This window comes from Pistacia vera, unplaced genomic scaffold (assembly GCF_008641045.1).
Source record: "Pistacia vera cultivar Batoury unplaced genomic scaffold, PisVer_v2 Contig78, whole genome shotgun sequence".
NCBI lineage: Eukaryota > Viridiplantae > Streptophyta > Magnoliopsida > Sapindales > Anacardiaceae > Pistacia > Pistacia vera.
The window spans coordinates 1413476-1431070 of record NW_022196645.1 but is presented as its reverse complement, the minus strand read 5'-3'; the positions used below and the strand labels follow the sequence as shown (position 1 = coordinate 1431070).

Sequence of the window (17595 nt, the reverse complement as noted above, 5' to 3'; positions counted from 1 at the left end):
TGTTTTTAATTATTAAAAATGATTTTTTTTTCATTGTTCTGATGAAATAACTCTCTACATAGATCCAAAGAAAAACTTGCCTTTTATGAAAAGAAAATTTTGCAACATTTAAAAAAAACCCAAGAAATAAATAATAATAATTTATGAACCAAAGGTTTATTGAAAAATAGTTTTAGACTTTGAACAAAAAAATTTCGTACAATGGTATATTAACGTTGACGCAAATAGAAACGATGAGAGTTAAAAGAAAGAATTTTAGAAATAGATTTTTTAAATATGGATGATATTGAAATAAAACAAAAATTCATATTTAATACTAAAATTAATTATTGATGGAGGTTATTATCAAGGTTTTAAAACCCGACCTAGGGGGCAACTCGGCCAAACCACCGGGTCACGGGTCGAACGGTCCGGCCAGCGGGTCAGACCATGATGTTAGCAAAAAAAAATTCAATTTTTTTTTTTAAAATGCTGATTTTAATTTTTAATGGGTTTTTTATTTATTTTTCTTCTCTGCTAGTGTTGGTTTTGTCGAATAATAATGGAGAAGGGAGAAGAGAAAAACTGAAAATGGTTACTTTTAATTTTATTATTTTACTGTAGCAACCTAGGTTATACCAGTTGGATCGGTCGTTCGTTGGGTCAATTGCTATTTCTGGTTTTTAACATTAACCGAGCGATCTAACCACCGATTCCCAGTCGAACCGGTTCAACCGGCCGAGCCAGGCCAGGTTTTAAAACCATGGTTATTATTATTTATTGCAAGCTTGTTGCTTGCTCACTTGTTTGGGTTGTCTATGAACCAAATGACCTAACTACTGTATTTGTATGAAAACCATCTTCACATTTAGATGGGCTCTGGTTTGGATCTCACACTTACTAAAGGCCCATGAGTAGCTAAACAACAGCAACTTTTAGTATGAATTATGAAAAGAAACATATTTTGATGGCATGCCATTGCCAGGATCAATTTTCTGTATCAACAGCATATCTTGAACAATGTATCAGTATCTCCCAATTTATTTTTTAAGTGGGGTACAAAGAGTTATAAGAAAAAACAAAGAACTCCTGTTGTTAATGGCCGGCGACCATTGCTGCTTGAGACGTGTTCGGCAACATCGCTGGTGTCAGAAATGATCACCATGAGTCGGTCTGTCTGACGTTGTTGAAAGAGTTGAAAATATTTGCAACATTTGGCTACAGGAGATGGCCGAATATATGTCTTTGTCTTCTGTGGTCAAATGCTGCGAAAGTTCGAGTGCAATCCAGGAACTAAACAGAAGCAGTAGTTCTCATAAGAATTCCAAAATGCCATTTCATTTTGCTAATAATAATAGTGTACAATCGGCTTTCTATTATTTAATATTTATACAACTTACATAATAATTGTTGGAAGGCCAGGAAAAACCACCTCCAACTTAATTTATAACATCAACCAGTGGCTCATCCTCTTTAACATTTGGTTAATGTAGTTACTTCAAACTTTGCTAGATGAAGATTAATTAATGGAAGTTCTTGCATCAATAACATTTATAACTTTGATTTAGACATTATTCCATGGCCCTGATTCTTCTTTCTCTTCAGGATTTGGGTTGCTTGTGTGAAGCATAAAATTGCATGCTGCAACTGCTTCTCCTACTGTCAAATATATCCATTCTTGCCCCAGATTCTCCATGAACTTCGACTTGTCCAGCTTCTTCGTCACCTCAGCTCCAGGATTTGCCAATACAAGCTACAAATTAATTAATCAACAATTAATTAATCTCCATTTGTATATATTAATTCTCTAGTTCTGAAAATATATATATTTAATGCACAAACCTTGAGTGCCCTTCTGTCAAAAATTTTCTTAATCTCCTCCAGCATGCTTATCCCACTGGTGTCAATGTTCCCAACACCTGTAAAACAAACATTACATTAATTCTGGAGATTTGGTATTAATTTCAGAATAAACTTTCCTGGAAAGAATGCAATTACAGGATTTCTACCTCCCATATTCAGTATGACATATTGTAAGGTGGACTCTCCTGAAGATTTCAACCTCTCTTCTTCTTCAACGACCCATCTCGCAATCCTTTCTCTCAAGTAGCTCGAATTGGCGAAGTAAATGGGAGCGTCAATCTCAAGTATGAGAATTCCAGGAATGGACTTTGCATTAGGGTATTGTTCAACGTTTCTGTATATCCCCGAATTCGGAATGTTTCCGAGAACAAACGTCCGTGGTCTCGCCACAAACAGAAGCACTCTCAGCAAAGAAATCGAAAGCGCGGCCACCAAGCCAACCTCAATGTTGACAAAAACAACGCCAATATACGCGCCCATGCACACGATGAAATCAAATTTATCGACTTTCCAAAGATGGATAGCTGCTTCGTAGTCGATGAGGCCGAGCATTGCAGCCATTATAATCGCGGAGAGAACCACGAGGGGAGTGTAATGGAAGAGTGGTGTTAGAAACAGCAGTGTGATCATCACTGCCATTGCCATAACAACGTTGGACATTGCTGTTTTACATCCTGCGTTGAAATTTACAGCTGACCGCGAAAATGGCCCTGTTGTGAGATAGCAAGAAGTGCAAGAACCCGCAATGTTCATCATCCCAAAAGCAATCATCTCTTTGTTGCCATCAATGTGATAATTTTTGAACATTGCAAAGCTTCTCCCCACAGCTATTCCTTCCTGTAAGTTACATTATTCCATTCTTCTATTACTTAATTGTCCTTTTTTTTTTCCAATCAAAATCAAAATATTTTAAATCTAAACGTCATGAATTTGATTTTTATCACGTGTTTTTTAATTTTAAACATCAAAGTAATTGGTCATAATTATCACACGCTACAGAAAGAACAAGATATCATAAGATATAATGATATACAGAGGCTTACAGCCATAGCTATGACGCCAGTGATGATGCCTGTTTTGATAGCTGCCATGAGATGAGGCGACACGAAAACCAGATCCGTAAGAGACGGTGGATTCAACCCCTTCTTCAGTTGTCCTATCTGAATAAAATACAACACAATGCACCACATCAGAACTCTGCATCAACTACATAAAACAAATCAAATCAATCAATACTGTCCAAATTTAATTAAGACAATAGGAGTTAGAGCAGGTAAGATCCGGTCTCAATACAGTGCCGGATATGATGGTCCCCAGCATTATTGGTGAGGGCCCAGTTGCTTTTGTTGTATTGGGCCCATTGGATGAGAAGTGTAGAGGACTAATCACGTGCATGATGGACCGTGCGGTCTACTCTGCTTTTACCTGGTGGGGTTGGTCCAAGTATAATCTGACGGTGATAGTAGTGTTTCTATCAGTTTTGTCACGGCTGCTTGAATTTTACAATAGAGACGGAACAGCTTTTATTATTTCTAAAAAGCAGGAGAGTGAGAGAGGAATAAAGATTAAAGAGGAGAAAATAACAAATTAGTCCCTGAGATTTGGTTTAGGTAAATTTAGTCATGTAAATTTTTTCAGTAACGTTTTTAGCTCAGTGCTCACCACTTCAACGCCGTGCTTCTCAGCATGGGTGAGATAAACCAGAAGGCTTCCCAGGATGACTGATGTCAATGGCGCCATTGCTGATATCCAAAAGAATTTTGGTTTCCTTTTGCTCTGCATATAATTAACATTATAATCAAATCAAAATCATTGAATATAAGAACCCAGTTAATCACTTATTCAGGATATTACAAACTTACAAAATATCTGGTGGTGAGGAGGAAGAAGAGAAAACAACAGCCCAAGACGGCACTTTCCCATCGCCACTGTAATAAGCATAGATCTCACTGTTAGCTAGAAGACATATATATATATAAAATAATAATAATAATAATAATAATAATAATAATCCAGTGCATGGATTACTTATTATTCCAATGCATGCAAGAAAAAAGAGCAGATATCTATTGCAGAGTCTGAAAATATCCAATTTCGACATTGAAAATAGACTCTATCAATTTTTAATAGGACCAAAAAGCAGAAAATATTATATTTAATCCTAAAGTGAAAAAAATAAATGGTAATAATATTTTGTATCCCGTAGAATAATACCCGTGAATAATAAGAACAATTTTTCATATCACATGAAATTAAATAATATTATATATAAATAGGGTCAAGAGATCAGGATGAAGATAGACCTCATTTGTTTGGGTGAAGACAGAACGCATAACAGAGACAATATCAGTGGAATGGGTGAAGTGACTTATCCCAAGGATCCCTTTTAGCTGTTGCAGGCACACCACTGTTGCGGCTCCTCCCATAAAACCAACTATCGTTGCATGTGATAAGAAATCCACGATGAACCCTAGCCTGCAGTTTTATTCAACAACACTCCGTCATTGTTCTAATTTTAGTGAATTTTTTTTGACGGTGTGCCAACCGAAAACGATGGACGAATCGCAATCTCATCGATTCGTGTTGATTGATCTTATCATCGATCCAGATAGACAAACCGGAAAAAGACAAGAACTACAGCAGAGATATATATAACAAGTACAAAATGCTTCACTTAACCTTTTCCATGTCAATTTAATTAACAGTTTGTTTAACTGAAATGACGTACCTTTAGGTCTTGTTTAACCTTATTATCAATTAATTAATTACCTTAACAATCCAAAAGAAGCTTGAAAAACTCCGGCAAAGAACGTTGCGGTGAAAGCAAGGTGAAGATAAAGCTGCGGGTTCTCGGTAGCATTAACTTCTTTACCCAGCATCGAACCAATGAGAAGAGATGCAACTGCAACCGTCCCTACAGCCAAATCTTTTGAACTCCCCATCACTGCATACACTATTGGTGGAACAAAGCTCGAATCTGCACCAGTAAAACAAAAACTTTTAAGCCCATTAAATATTTTTTAACCAGTAGATCGTGAATATTAAAAATTTTGTACGTACACAGGCCAAGAATTGGTGGCAAGTTAGCCAGTTTGGCGTAACTGATCCCTTGCGGGATAGCAAGACTGGCAATAGTGATCCCAGCGATAACGTCGGCTTTCAAGAACCGGAAATTGTAACGAGGAGCCCATTCGACGATTGGCAGAAAATACTGAAGGCCTAAAATGAATTTCTTAAAAGTTGGCTGGTTCTTGAACTGCCGAAGTGGGTCATCAGGAAAGAACGTTTCCTTGAGATTACACTTAAACGACTTGAAAAACGGTTGCGGTGGTGGAACCGCCACACGATGTGCTCGCTCGGCATTTTCATTAGAAGGGTAAACGTAGTCTGCGTTACCCATGGCGAAAAGTTTAGACGATAATATTACAGCAACTATATATCAATGCGCAAGGCGCAACTTGAAATATATGGACCAGTACTGTGTTATAGGAGTGGCGAAGCTAAATTTGGAGGTGGGGATGATGATAGAGAGAGATGAAGAAAGAAATATTGCGGGGCGGGTGCTGTGAGTGAAGGAGTGGGGTGGTGTACAGTGGCTTTATAGGAGGAGGAGGAGGAGAAAAAGAGATGGTGAAGGGATCTATTTGATTTCAGTGCGGTAAGGGACCCGCTTGTATTGGTTTAATGTAAGAGGAAGAGCATGAATATTAAATATTATATACTGTATTTTGAAAAGTATTTTAAACAGATTTAATTTGTATATTCTTAGCTGCCCACCTCGTGGCTTCTGTTTTGCTATGTGCTCTCCCTATCAAAAAGAGGCAAAATCTTGGAAGCTCACGTATGCCTTTTATATGTATAAAATTGTATCAATCTAATTCTTCTTGTCATTGTTGCATCACCTCAACACTTGGAGCAACCCCATTGGAGATTTCTCTCAGGGACTTTGAGCTTCACACGTAGAAGATGATTACTGGTTTCTGTAAGTTAATATTGGCTCATTCATTAAAATGCCCACCCAAAAAAAAGAAAAATTTGGACCAGATTTTGTTAAATTTGTCTCTAGCTTTAACACCTAACAGTGCCTAACCATGCACAATTTCATTAGATATATAAAGTCAGCGATTAATCTCTTTCGAAATCGGGTATGCCCCCAGCCCCACGTTTGGGGAATTTCTAAATTATAAAAAAAAAAAATCTCAGTTCTGCGGGCTTTGCTTTGAAGATTCTACACGGTTACATGATTGATTTGACGGTAACATAATTTGTATAAAAATTGTTATGGAATTTAATCTAAAAACGGTGGAGTTTCAAGTGATTTGCATGGGGCAAAACCATTTTGGATTTGGATTTGATGGTGGGCACTTAGGAAGTTGGGATAATTAGTAGTAGTAACTAGTAACAGTTAGGCGGAAAATCGAAATCGTAACGGCATAAAAGTGTTTGACTATTGGGTTCACCGATGACGTGGACAGCTAACTCAGCACCTGTTTTGGTCAAACGGTCAAACTTGAAACGCTTATTAGATCATATCGTGATGTTTTCCACCGGCCAAATTTGACGGCTTTGCCTAGATGCATGCCGACTTGTAAAAGCTTCAAATCCAAATCCAGTAACTAGAAAATCAGAGATGACACGTGTTAAACATGATGACGGTGGACATGATTTCCTATGATTGCCTTTTGCTGTGGTGGATCCTCCTCACTATGCCTTCACTTGGCCGGAAAGACAAAATTGCCCCCTACCAAGTACCAACGACACCACTTTTTCATATGCCTCAAGCAGGAAATTACATTAATATCCCCTATTCTTTTTTGGGTATGTAATATATATATACAATTCAACTAATTTGTCAAGACCCTAGAACTATCAGTCGTGTAAAAGCTCTAATAACCACCCTTATTAGCAATCATGAGGACTCAAACTCGAAATATCATGTTAAATTAATTTCTTACTTTTTTACCCTCAAAAGGACTCGAACTTGAAAGACCATATTAAATCCTTCTTTTGTAAGACCATGTTAGATCCCCCTCTTACTTTTTTACCATTAAGGAAACTTAAACTTCGGAAAGCATATTAGATCTTTATTTACTCTTTTACCATTAAACTATGGAATTGATTGTACGTTATATTTTCAGTAAAGCTTTCCATATAATGATTTTTTTTTTCTATATAAAATTATATATACAATAATAATACGATGAAGAAATTAATTATCATGTTAATGACAATAATCAAATTAATTGTTGATATAATGACAATGATAAAAACAAAAGACAATGTAATTCCAAACAACAAGAGGGATTTGTCTCCATGGTTGACACACGAGTTATACATTAAAAATCTCAATAAAATTACTTTAATTAAATCAAGTTTAATTCTAAATAAATAAATTTGGAATTTATTAAAAAATTATGAGCTTAATTGCATGATTAATTAGCGAAAACAAATCTTGTGTTAATTGAAAGTATCACAGATAGGAGGCTCTTTCCCATGAGACAAAATTTGACAACTAATTAGAATTGATCACGAGAGAGACATAACATATATCTCTCCATGTTACATTTAATAATATGATAATTAATTTGATCCCTTTATGGATACGTTTGTCTTTTACTATAGTAATAATGCACGAATAATTATAATTAATGGATAAGCTAAAGCCACGAAGAAACCAAAAGCGTAGAAGAATGAGTTTACACGTCCTTGTTACATGATTAATTAATTAAATAAACAAGAAATTCTCATTCTCTAAGTTCTTTCTTTTATTGATTAATTATATTAGATTAATTAAATTTATAATTAATGGTCAACTTGCTATATTAAAAATATAACCAAAGCAGGGATCTGACACATAAGGGTATTTTGTTCCATCTCGATCTGTCAAGAACTATGGGAGATTCCAAATTATTAACTGGCCATGTCAATTAATGTGATTAATGGAATAATTAATATTTATATTAATGTAGATATTCACTATGTTCAACACAGTGTTCATACACACATCGATTTGGCAATAATAAACTGAGAAAAAAGTACCATTTTGCCTTAATTTTTTCTGTACTTTCAAACTGTAAAGAATTGTCTAGTTGGATAAGAGAATTTTGCAGTGTTCTATAAGTATTATTAATTAATAATAATTAATTAATTAATATCACCATTGAGGATTAAGTTGCTAGATTAAGTATGAATTAAACATTAAAGTAATTATAAATATGCCTACCCTAACCTAGGGTTTGTAGGAATGTTTTTTTTTTTTTTTTTTTTTTTTTTTTTTTTTTTCCTATCCTAAAGCATGTCCTATGGTAAGATATTTTTGTCTTCGTGTTTCTTTGCTTACTTCTCTACTCTTGTCTCCTTTCTTTTGCGTGCTTAAGATAGAGAAACAAGAAGATATTAAGTTCTCAGTCTATGAGTCTTGTGTTTTTTATTCTTATCTAAGGATTTGTCCTGAGGTAAGATGACCCCTTTTTTTATGGCTTTTCTGTATATTATTTATCTCTTTTAATGTTACTACTTACTTACCAAATAATAATAATAAAGTTGGTTGTGAATTAGTGATCACACAAATTTTTAAATTCAAAACTTTAGCCATCTGGGTGGGTTATCCAGAGGTTTTGTGTTCGAGTCCTACAAAATGGTCATCTACCTAGTCCATTAGGCTTGTAGTATGTTTGATAGACGTCGAGATTAGTTGAGTTGCATGCAAGCTGGTCGGACACTCAGATTACCCAAAAAAAAAAAAAAGAAAAAAAAAATTTAAAACTTACCTAACCCTTGTAATATCATGGCTAAAGAATGAACGTGAGAAACTAAATAAAAGTTAAACGTCTTTAGATCATCACTTCTAGACTTAAAAAATTATTCCGAACGAATTTGAGTGTGGATTCTATATATTAAAAGCGGGGATTTCTTAGATATTGATATGTCCAAATGCAAGTTGAATTTTCCATTTTTACTCTAACATTTAGTGTGGGGATGGGTTCATCATGATTTTGGCCACGTGGGGAGAAGAACCAAGACATACACTCCTTTAGATCGATTTTGACCAAATTTATTTAACTACAAAAAGAAGCAACGACCCCAATAGTTCCCACAAATGGGTTGGAAAAATCTAGGAAAATCCATGCATTTTCAGTATCAAATTTATTCGTCTTTCTGGTTAAGGCTGCAAGCAAGATTGAGCACTATAGTGGAGGAAGATACACAATCCCACTAAATAAAAAGATATTAACGTTTTCCACGTTTCTCCTCCCTTTATGTTGAAGTTCGACTGTGAAGAAATGACTTTTTGTAGGCCAATATAATGTGTACATGATTTGTTGGTGTAAATTAATTATTATAAAGATGCTACCCATTTTAATTATAATTTGGACTGCCCATTTGAGCTATCCATTTTATCTTCATATATCTTCTCTTTATTAATGCTCTATATATGTATAATATATTATTTTTTTCTTAATATAGGATATAAGAGCATCTTTTCATTGGTCTTGTAATGGTTTGTTTAACTCCTTAAGGTTCGACAATAGATATTGTTGGCAGCCAAATTTTGGGTCGGGGTCAATAGTGAGTTTCAGCGACTAAAGACTGTCATCCTCTACCTAACTCTCTAGAGATCTTTAAATGGGGAAGGTGGTTTGGCTGATGAGTTGTTCATGAACGTGAAATTGGTCATAATTTTGTTAGACAATGCAGATGTGAAACACGAAGTTCCGAATTCCGATCACACTTCTCTCTCTCTCTCTCTCTCTCTCTCTCTATANTAAAAGTTAAACGTCTTTAGATCATCACTTCTAGACTTAAAAAATTATTCCAAACGAATTTGAGTGTGGATTCTATATATTAAAAGCGGGGATTTCTTAGATATTGATATGTCCAAATGCAAGTTGAATTTTCCATTTTTACTCTAACATTTAGTGTGGGGATGGGTTCATCATGATTTTGGCCACGTGGGGAGAAGAACCAAGACATACACTCCTTTAGATCGATTTTGACCAAATTTATTTAACTACAAAAAGAAGCAACGACCCCAATAGTTCCCACAAATGGGTTGGAAAAATCTAGGAAAATCCATGCATTTTCAGTATCAAATTTATTCGTCTTTCTGGTTAAGGCTGCAAGCAAGATTGAGCACTATAGTGGAGGAAGATACACAATCCCACTAAATAAAAAGATATTAACGTTTTCCACGTTTCTCCTCCCTTTATGTTGAAGTTCGACTGTGAAGAAATGACTTTTTGTAGGCCAATATAATGTGTACATGATTTGTTGGTGTAAATTAATTATTATAAAGATGCTACCCATTTTAATTATAATTTGGACTGCCCATTTGAGCTATCCATTTTATCTTCATATATCTTCTCTTTATTAATGCTCTATATATGTATAATATATTATTTTTTTCTTAATATAGGATATAAGAGCATCTTTTCATTGGTCTTGTAATGGTTTGTTTAACTCCTTAAGGTTCGACAATAGATATTGTTGGCAGCCAAATTTTGGGTCGGGGTCAATAGTGAGTTTCAGCGACTAAAGACTGTCATCCTCTACCTAACTCTCTAGAGATCTTTAAATGGGGAAGGTGGTTTGGCTGATGAGCTGTTCATGAACGTGAAATTGGTCATAATTTTGTTAGACAATGCAGATGTGAAACACGAAGTTCCGAATTCCGATCACACTTCTCTCTCTCTCTCTCTCTCTCTCTCTCTATATATATATATATATAGTAACTGTTGTGACCGATTATGATTGTTCATGAATCCGCAAACGCTGCACGTGCTTAATGCAACCTAAAGATTAATTTAACAGTTGATTTTGACACCAACGACTCACACGTATAAAATGCTAAGCGAACTTAGAAATTACACGTGATATGAAAGTGTGCAACGAGAGAATAAACAAGAGATAATTTTTAAAGTGGTTCGAATACTAAAAAACGAATCCTTCATCCATTATATTTGTATTGATGAATGATAACAGTCAGGTTATAGGTAGCGAGTTGAGTTACAATCTAGAGAGAGAATTTAAATACAGAGAGAGAGTCTGCTCTTGAAATATTAAAAATGAACGGAACCCGTAAATGAGAGAGGAGCCCTCTATTTATAGTCGAGGGATTCAAGATAATAATCATAATTTTGCAGTCGGGCAAGTGTAGTACAATTCCTAACCTGCTTCCCATTGGCTGACAGTACAGGAGATATTCTTAAATCGCATAGGGTTTGGGCAAGTAGACAATTCCTAGCCACTCGCAAACCAAGCTTTCACCTGCCACGCTGACGACAGCCTTACTTCTTCCATCCTTGCACGAGGTGACAGCGTCTGGAAGACACAAAACCTTCTTGAACTCTGATTAGCCCTTGCTAGCGTGAGCTTACGTAAATCCTGATTTTTTAGACATAACAAAGTGCACGTGCTTATGATGTCCATCCACAACTCTCCAGCAAAAGAAGCAAAGCAGCAGCCATAGATAAGACTAAGAGCTTTCATATTTTCTAATTTTCATTTTGGCACCACTTATGGCTGCTATATATAAATGAAATTTAATGAACTCCATTAATTCATGCTTCCAAAAGTCTTATACATGCAAGCATGATGTCTGAATTGTAATTAAGAAATTAGGATAGGTAGTCAGTATAATTAAAAACGTAATTAATGTTATAAACGGGAGAGTTGAAAACTATCTGAAGTACTATCTGAAATTTGATTTTTAGGATCAAATTTCAAAAGAAAATAATACACGCATAACAGATGGATAGCCGTAAGTCTTATACATGCAAGCATGATGTCTGAATTGTAAGAAATTAGGATAGGTGATCAGTATAATTAAAAACGTAATTAATGTTATAAACGGGAGAGTTGAAAACTATCTAAGTACTATCTGAAATTTGATTTTTAGGATCAAATTTCAAAAGAAAATAATACACGCATAACAGATGGATAGCCGTAAGTCTTATACATGCAAGCATGTCTTATACATGCAAGCATGATGTCTGAATTGTAAGAAATTAGGATAGGTGGTCAGTATAATTAAAAACGTAATTAATGTTATAAATGAGAGAGTTGAAAACTATCTGAAGTACTCTCTGAATTTTGATTTTTAGGATCAAATTTCAAAAGAAAATAATACCCGCATAACAGATGGATAGCCATAAGTCTTATACATGCAAGCATGATGTCTGAATTGTAAGAAATTAGGATAGGTGGTCATTATAATTAAAAACATAATTAATGGCATAAACGAGAGAGTTAAAAATTATCTGAAGTACTATCTTAAATTTGATTTTTAGGATCAAATTTCAAAAGAAAATAATACGCGCATAACAGATGGATAGCCGTAATACAAGAAATTAATGTATAATTAATTATTTTTTATTCATACTTCGCATTAGCCCTAATATCATCTTGTTTTTTTCCTTAAGTAATTAAAATCCGATTTCTTTTCCTCGTATTAATGCATTTAGCTATTATAGTAGTATTTAAAGCTGAAAATGAATAGAGTAGGAATAGATTTGTCCCTTTACTAATAACCTAGCTAGTTTATGATGCCAGGTCTCACAGCTTGAATAGTGTCGACGTTATCAAAATGCCATGAATTTTGACAAGACACTTCGAAACGGCCAACGAACAAAACTCATATCGTAAGGGTCGTCATTTTTTAACCTTACGGGATCGTTTTGAGGGGTTCTTGGACGTTTTTATGATTTTTAGGTTTGCTTTTGCGAGTTTTTAGATGTTTGGGTATTGTTTAATTTTCTTTTCCTTTCTTTTTTTGGGATTAGAATTTTAAAGGAGAACTATTTAAAAACTGTTTCAACCCTAAGAATGTGGTTTTGATTATTTTATTTTAATGAATTATTAAAAACCTCATATTATCTAGTGTTTGGATTTTGATACAATTCAGTGGTGATTTATTGTATCTTTGTTTCCTACGTTCAGTTATCTCTTGATTATTGTTTCGGCGTCAGTTTCTAATTAAACCAATATGAATTTGCAAGATAAATATATATAATTTAAGATCAAAGTCAGATCATTCATGTGTGCATTTACTTGTCACTCAGGGCTTGAACTTTAATGAATGGTCCAAGATTTTAAAGCATACACTTGTGTATATATTTCTATTACTTGCCAAATAATTAACAGAAAATAAGTGGCTTTAAATTCTTGTGTCCTTCTGAAAGAGAAATCGCAATCGCTTTCGCAAAATGTGGTGCTTAATTGGCTACAGGCGTGCTGGACTCTCTAGTACTACGACAGGGACAACTCAATCCCGAGTCGTCGTTTTGGAGCCTTTCCACTTCTGCCTCTAAATTATAAAGCCAACAAATGTGTAAGATTAGGTTAGTTTGTCTTAATCATATTGTATATATATATATGTTTGAGTTAGTTCTGGAAATTCGGCAATAAACTTGATCAGCATGTGTATAGTTATTCTAAACAAAAATTAAGTTTGGGCTAACTTAAATGCGTGCAAATTGTAAACTACTGATTATTATTAGGCAGATAGTATTATATGCTGATGCCGGATGGAATCAAATTATTTAAACGATTTAAGGTGCAGAAATATCATCATAGTATCAGTATCGAAAAAAATCAACTGTTATGGAGCAATATATGAAAAGATAAACTATTAATAATGATAGGATAATGAACCACTGGTTGGTAGAGTATGACTACAATGGAAGGGGGCCTTAATTATTGTTCACCAAACAGAAATACATTTATCTCTTAAATCACTTGACTCTATTGAATTATAAGATGGTTTTAGCTAAAACATATCTTATTTCGGTTCATCCCTTTTACCATATTTGCAAATAATGAAAGTACATATAGTTTATAGATAAATAATGTATTAATAAAACGGTTGTATACGTAGTATCACTTTATTCTGGTAATGATATATGAAAGCCGACAGAATCTAGAAGGTTCATCGAATTTGCTTTGAAATTAAGATTGAGAATCAATTGTTCACTTAATGTTATATTGTCTTTTATGTACATTATTGGTTGACTTTCCCGAAAATTTCGGGGCATTTTGGGAGACACTATCAATGAGTTCTCCATTTCTAAAAGGGCATGAGAGCTTTAGATTCTCGATAATGTTTTTGGGGCACCAATTGGTGGGTATTGTAGGGAGACTGTGTTTTTATTGACCAAACGTCTTCTCAGAACTAGCTCAACCTGAAGAATCGTGGTTCAAAATCCTGCTGTTATTGGGACAAATGAAACTGTATCAGCTGACCCAACTACGCCATAGTTGAGTTAGCATTACATGTGGATCATCCGTGGCTCCCAATTGATGTTTCCCAACACTGCTAATTGCATCACAATCTGATCATTGAGAAACAAATTTATAATGGTATACATTATATTGTCAACTACTTTAAGAATATTAGTTGAAACTCAACTGTTTCTTTACGTTATTGCCAGTACCCAAAATATAGGGAGGACTGTTAATTATTGATATATGGAACGAGGAATCAGAGAGTGTGTGGTGAGTATTTGAAGATTTCATGAATGAAGTAATGTAAGGTGCCGAATGCGGACCCAGGCCCCTTGAGGGTAGGCCCAGGCCTGCCCTCAACTTTAAAAAAAAAAATTGGAAAGTTTTTTTAAAAGGTGAACGAAAAAAAGTTTAAAGTTAATAAATTAAAAAGTTAGGTTTGTCTTTTTTATATTCTAAGTTTTTCTTCCCCAATTCCCAACTTCCCATTTACATGGGCATCCGGATTTTGAGTGATTGTAATCCATATTTTTGTAAATCTTTATGTATTTTACTTTTGTTAGAGTTATGATTGAACTCTAAATTTGTGTAGAATATTTTTAGTGGATTTGTGGTTGTTATAAATGATAATCCTATTTTTTTCCTATGATTTTGCATTGAATTTCGATAGGATTTAGGATACTTCTTATACAATTTGGGCCATAATTGCTACCTAATTCTATTAATTTGTTTTTGTAGGCCTAAACGATGATTTTGAGCATAAATAACAGTTTTAAGCATAAATTTCGTAACTTGATCTTGGAAACTTAGAATGACCTGATTTTAGAAGCTTTGGAAAGCTAAGAAGCAGAGCTACAACTTTCATGTTTTGAGTTTTTCCTAATTCTGACTAGACAAGGGTGAAAACTTGGCTTGAAGTCGTAAACAGTATGTTGGAAACTGAAGAAAAACGTCTTTGGACGTGCTTCAGTATTTCTATCATAACTTGAGCTGTAGACCTTTGATTGTACTGATTCTTAAACGAGTAAAAACATAATTTAAATGGCTACAATTCATATGTTTAAGACTTTTCCATATTCAGACTCTTTCATGCTCAAATTTGGCCCCAAAGATTCTCACTGCGGCAAGGAAAAAGCTCCGCCGCGGCAAAACTGTGTCATAAGTGAAAAATAAAACGATGCGTTTTGGCTTGCTAGGGCTTGGTCCTTAAGTGAAAGAGGAAATTAGCATGAAAATGAAAGAAAAATGGTCTTGGTTCGTCATTTGGAAGGCAGCTCTTAGAAGGAAAAGATTATTGAAGATTTGGGCTTCAAATTAGAGAAGATTTCTCCATCTTTTGCTTGTTTTTCAATGATGAATCTTGATTCAGTTTGTTTTTGTTATTTTATTTTGTTTTTGAGTATGAACTGAGTTGTTTATCTAGGGTTTGATGTAACCTTGATACAATGATTCAAATTTATATGAATTGATTTACTTTGAGTTTTAATTTTATGATTGAGTGTTTATCTCTTTGTTTAATGACTTGTGGATGCATGATCATCATTCAAATGTGTGTTGTTCACAATGAGACTGAGAATTGATTTGTAATTGTGCCTCTTGGGATAAATATCGTAGATTAAGCAAACGCTAGAGATAAGTTCGGCGATTTATGAAATCTAAATAGAATTTCATAAAGCTTAAAAGACTTTGAACTATTAACCTTCATTTTGTTGGGTGCGAAAGCTTAATAGAGATAAGTAGGAAAATATAGCTGGAGAAGGTATGTTCTACAACTTAGGGAATTCCATTTTCAATCAAGGAATTAGAACTTTGGTAATAGATTCTATGATTTGTGTTAGCGTATCTATGTGAAATCAACACCCTAGCATTTTTTTTAGCATTTTGTTTAATTAGTTAAGTTGTTGGGTTTTGCTTTAATTTCATTATCATTCATTTATATTTTCTTAAATTGTATTTAGTTCGTTAATTTTCCATCAATCCAATTTATTGTTGCTTCAATTAGGACTTAAACTAGAGAAATCAGTACTAAGTAACACTATCCGCATGAAAACGATACTCTACTTATCACTTTATTTATTTTTGAGACTAGTACACTTGCTACATTTGTATGTTTGTTAAAAATACGCATCAGTAAACTCTTTTGATTATATTGAATTTAAGTGGATCGTTAGATTCCCGTGGTTTTTTTATCTCTTCACATTGAAGAGGTTTTTCCATGTAACAATTTTCTTGTGTTTCCTTGTGAATTGAATGTTATTTTCTTATGTTTTCACCAGTTGATCGACAAACAGTGGCAGAGTGAGGGGGGCCCCTGGACAAAAATCCTGAGTCCGCCACTGGTGCCAATGCCATCCATCCTTACTAGATGGAATCATATTCCTGTGGAAGGGGAAAAAAGTTTGGAAATTAAAGAGATCTGGGTCTCTGAAACTTTAAAAAAAAAAACTTGTATGAACCAGTTTCACTAACTCACTCTACTAAAATAGTGAAACCGTTCAATGATATAATGGCATCTGCCAATTACATATTTGTTAAATTTTTAAAAAATTAACAATATGTGTTTTTATTTTATTAAACGATTTTACTACATCGATTAAGTAAGGTGGTGAAACTGTCTTATATACATTTTTCTCGTGAAAATCTTAAGCTTGACATGTATGTATACATATATAGTAGAGTAAACAAGTTTCTTCTCAAAAGGTATTACTTTTTTGCTTAATTGTCTTAGTTGATGGAGTAGTTCAGCAGCTCTGGCCCTCGTGTTATTGTCATTTCTTTGTGTTTTTGGGAAGTTGGGTTCACTAATTAGAATTTCTTTCATAATTCGGAAATTCTCTCTGAGATAAAGATGTTAACTATAGTTTGGCGGTTCACTTGGGATTTTTGGGTGTATTACTTAAGAGATTCTGAATTTGAATCTTCACGATTACTAATAAGCTGTAACCATTGGAGACTTATTTGATCATTAACTTTAGGATTCCAGAAAACTAGTTGAGGTATGCGCAAACTGACCCGGACACCTTAAATACCAAAATCACAAACACAAATAAAACAGAATAAAAAAAAAAGAATCATCTAAGAATAAGAAGAAAGTAATACAGAAAAAAAACAACACCACAAAGAGATATGAAAGAAACAACCACTACTTCTCCTATCATACATATTCAACTGCTTTTTTCACCATAACTTCACATAAAACTGTCTCAACTTGTTTGCATATCCAATAATCTCCTTCACTCAAGAAAAGATTATACCAGCTGCATACTCTCTTGTCCTTCTCCAGAAAAAACCTTTTTAACAAAGCATTTTTCTGAGTGACGCACCATTGGATATGGAATAGGAGGCTAGCTTTCAGTCGGTATATTCTGTGTTTAAAGATAATATTGCTGGTGGTGGTCCAGAACATTCAACAATTTTTCTGGTGGATATTAGAGAGAAAGAATCAATAAATTCAACCAAGAAATCATCTCCCCTATGCCGACTTTTAAATTTTGACAGTGTACATATCTTTAAACGAATCGTATTGACCCT

At 34.2% G+C, this 17595-nt stretch overlaps 1 protein-coding gene across 1 annotated transcript; it reads right to left on the bottom strand.

Moving 5' to 3' along the window:
- Positions 1 to 1273: 1273 nt before the first annotated feature.
- On the bottom strand, positions 1274 to 5509 carry LOC116116592 (sulfate transporter 3.1-like). Its single transcript, XM_031402656.1, has 9 exons — positions 4903 to 5509; positions 4612 to 4819; positions 4146 to 4317; positions 3705 to 3770; positions 3505 to 3618; positions 2886 to 3002; positions 1989 to 2679; positions 1822 to 1898; positions 1274 to 1732 (listed from the first exon to the last, which is right to left on the bottom strand). The coding sequence occupies exons 1-9, from the start codon at positions 5240 to 5242 to the stop codon at positions 1544 to 1546; spliced, it is 1974 nt and encodes a 657-aa protein (XP_031258516.1). The 5' UTR covers positions 5243 to 5509; the 3' UTR covers positions 1274 to 1543.
- Positions 5510 to 17595: the final 12086 nt, after the last annotated feature.

What these genes read in the sequence shown, in the direction of transcription:
- LOC116116592 (XM_031402656.1), bottom strand. Translation starts at nt 5,242, where the DNA reads ATGGGTAACGCAGACTACGTTTACCCTTCTAATGAAAATGCCGAGCGA. An exon ending in GCCACCAATTCTTGGCCTGT is followed by an intron (nt 4,820 to 4,902) that starts GTACGTACAAAA and finishes TTACTGGTGCAG; the next exon opens with ATTCGAGCTTTGTTCCACCA. An exon ending in CTGGCGTCATAGCTATGGCT is followed by an intron (nt 2,680 to 2,885) that starts GTAAGCCTCTGT and finishes TGTAACTTACAG; the next exon opens with GAAGGAATAGCTGTGGGGAG.